Source organism: Penaeus vannamei, chromosome 4 (assembly GCF_042767895.1).
Source record: "Penaeus vannamei isolate JL-2024 chromosome 4, ASM4276789v1, whole genome shotgun sequence".
In the NCBI taxonomy this organism is placed as follows: domain Eukaryota; kingdom Metazoa; phylum Arthropoda; class Malacostraca; order Decapoda; family Penaeidae; genus Penaeus; species Penaeus vannamei.
In genome coordinates, this window is record NC_091552.1 from 36,799,838 (window position 1) to 36,802,337 (window position 2,500).

The 2,500-nt window shown below is 41.9% G+C and overlaps 1 protein-coding gene across 1 annotated transcript in view; it reads right to left on the reverse strand.

Moving 5' to 3' along the window:
* Window positions 1-1,586: 1,586 nt before the first annotated feature.
* The window catches only part of LOC138861625 (uncharacterized), a 6,354-nt gene continuing 5,440 nt past the window's right edge, over window positions 1,587-2,500 (reverse strand). Inside the window, exons 3-4 of the mRNA XM_070121429.1 lie at window positions 2,361-2,500; window positions 1,587-1,836 (exon numbers count right to left, since the gene is read on the reverse strand). The exon at window positions 2,361-2,500 is cut by the window's right edge and continues 414 nt beyond it. Coding sequence (XP_069977530.1) covers window positions 1,587-1,836; window positions 2,361-2,500 — 390 coding nt within the window. The remainder of the gene's footprint in view (window positions 1,837-2,360) is intronic.

The window sequence follows — 2,500 nt, forward strand, 5'->3', positions numbered from 1 at the left end:
AAACAACATATGAGCGTGACATGGAGGAAAAGAGTCATATGTGTCACGTGGCATTCTGCAGTGGCACGGTGTCAGGTCTTGTCACTGCAAAAGGAGAGGTTGCGCGACTCCTTTCTTCCAAACGGCGCCGAGAATGTTCGTTTCACTCGGCACAAAGCCCGTTCAGACGAGCGGTCGTCCTCGGTGGAAATAATGGATTCTAGTTTTGTTTATGTAACTAGTATCTTCATCATCATCACCGTCGTCGCCATCGTCATCACCGTCATCGTCATCCTCATCATTTCTATTAGATTATTACCATTATTGTTGCAAATGTTTTCATTATCATTGTTGTTATTATTATTATTTTTGATGTTATTGATTATGTTATTATTGCTGTTATTGTTAATATTGTTGTTACTACTGTTAACATCTTAATTATTGATATTATTATTATCGTTGTTATAGGTTCGATACTAGAAGCTAGGCTATTATTGTCATCACTATTATTGTTGTTGTTGTTGCTGCGATTTTTGTTATTATTATCTTTGTCATTTTTGTTATGGTTATCTTCATCATTAATATCATCATATCTTCATCATCATTGTTATAATTGATATTATTATTATTATTAACAATTATTTTTATTATTGTTGTTGTTATTATTATTATTAATTATCATTGTATATTATAGTTATTAACATAGTCACTGTTATTTTTGTTGTTATTTGCTTCCCTTTCCTCTTTCTTTTTCTTATTCTTTTTCTTGGGGGCGGGGATCATACCCACACGTACACATATTTTTCTCACTCTCCTTTTTTCCTGGCCTTGGCGTCGGAGCAGCTGGACGAATGGATGAACACGTGAAGAACAAGATACAGTGACGCCGCCAAATGTTCTCAACAAGTTTGGACTTTGTTCTTTCTCAGATAAAGGTAAAAAAAAAAGTACACATTTTCGGCTGCCAGGCAAGAAGGGTATTTTGTGTCATTCTCTGCATACCTTCGTGGGTTTTTATCGTATGTGTGTGTGTGTTGTGTGTGTGTGTGTGTGTGTGTGTGTGTGTGTGTGTTTGTTTGTATGTGTGTGTGTTTGTTTGTTTGTTTGTGTGTGTGTGCGTGTGTGTGTGTGTGTGTGTGTGTGTGTGTGTGTGTGTGTGTGTGTGTGTGTGTGTGTGTGTGTGTGTGTGTGTGTGTGTGTGTGTGTGTGTGTGTGTGTGTCGCCGTACGAATGTATACAAGTGTATGCATGCTCGTGCATGTAGTAGTATCTCCCGTAGATACCGATATCCCCGTACATGCCCGTGTACCCGAGTGCGTGCGTCGGTTCCTCCCGGGTCCCGCTGACTCACCTCTTGCTTTAGGACAAGCTTACCCGAAGATCAAGTTCCGCTTCATGGCAAACCGCAGCCTCAAGGTCATGCTGCACTAATTGGGAAATTCGCCATTAAGAGGCTTCCCGAGGCGCTGGCGGCCAGGCGATCATCCCTCAGCTACCGCCACGCGATGGGCGCTCTGCGGTGGGCGGGAGGTGGGGCGGAGGGGGAGGAGGGCTGGAGGAGAGGGAATGGAGGAAGGATGGAAGATGGAGATTCGAGGATGCAGGATCTAGGCTGGAGGATGGAGGATTGGGGTTGAAGTTGGAGGATTGGGGTTGAAGTTGGAGGATGAGACTGAGGTTGGAGGATTGGGGTTGAGGTTGGAGGATAGGGTAGAGGATAGAGGATGGACGTTGGAGGATGAAGGACAGAGGGAGGCGGATGGAGGATGGAAGTTGGGGGGATGCAGGATCTCGGCTGGAGGATGAAGGCTGAGATTAGAGGGTAGAGGATGGAGGTTCGAGGATGCAGGGTCTAGGCTGGAGGATGGAGGATGATGGCTGAGATTCCTTAGTCGAGAGGGGAAGGGGAAGAACAGCGGAAACAATATCTGAATGGTGACAAAATGGAAAAGTAAACGATAGTGGTAATGTTGATGACAGTGATAATAATGGTGATAATGATGATGATGATAGTAAGGATAATGATAATGATAATGACCATAATCATAATAATAAAAGGAATAATGATGATAATTGTAATTATAATGATAATGGATATATTGATGACGATAATGACAGTAATGATGATGAAAATGATAATAATGATAATGATAAGATTGCCGATAACAATAACTATAAGAACAGCAATGACAGCAATAATCTAGTAATATATGAATAGTAATAGAAAAAAAAAATCATTACAAAAAATACCCAAATAAAAAAAAAATAAATGTAGCTCCTGTATCGCATTCTTGTCTCCCAATGAAGTCCTTCCTTCCGGTCATATACCTTCTCAAGGAGGTAATTGAAGGACTCGAGAGAGAAGAAAGAAGTTGAGTCACAGTGCAAGCGTCTTGGTTTCCGATCGAGGATGGATTGGAGGATTGGGGTTGAGGTTGGATGATTGGGGTTGAGGGTGGAGGATGAGGCTGAAGTTGGAGGATTGGGATTGAGGTTGGATGATTGGGGTTGAGGTTGAAGG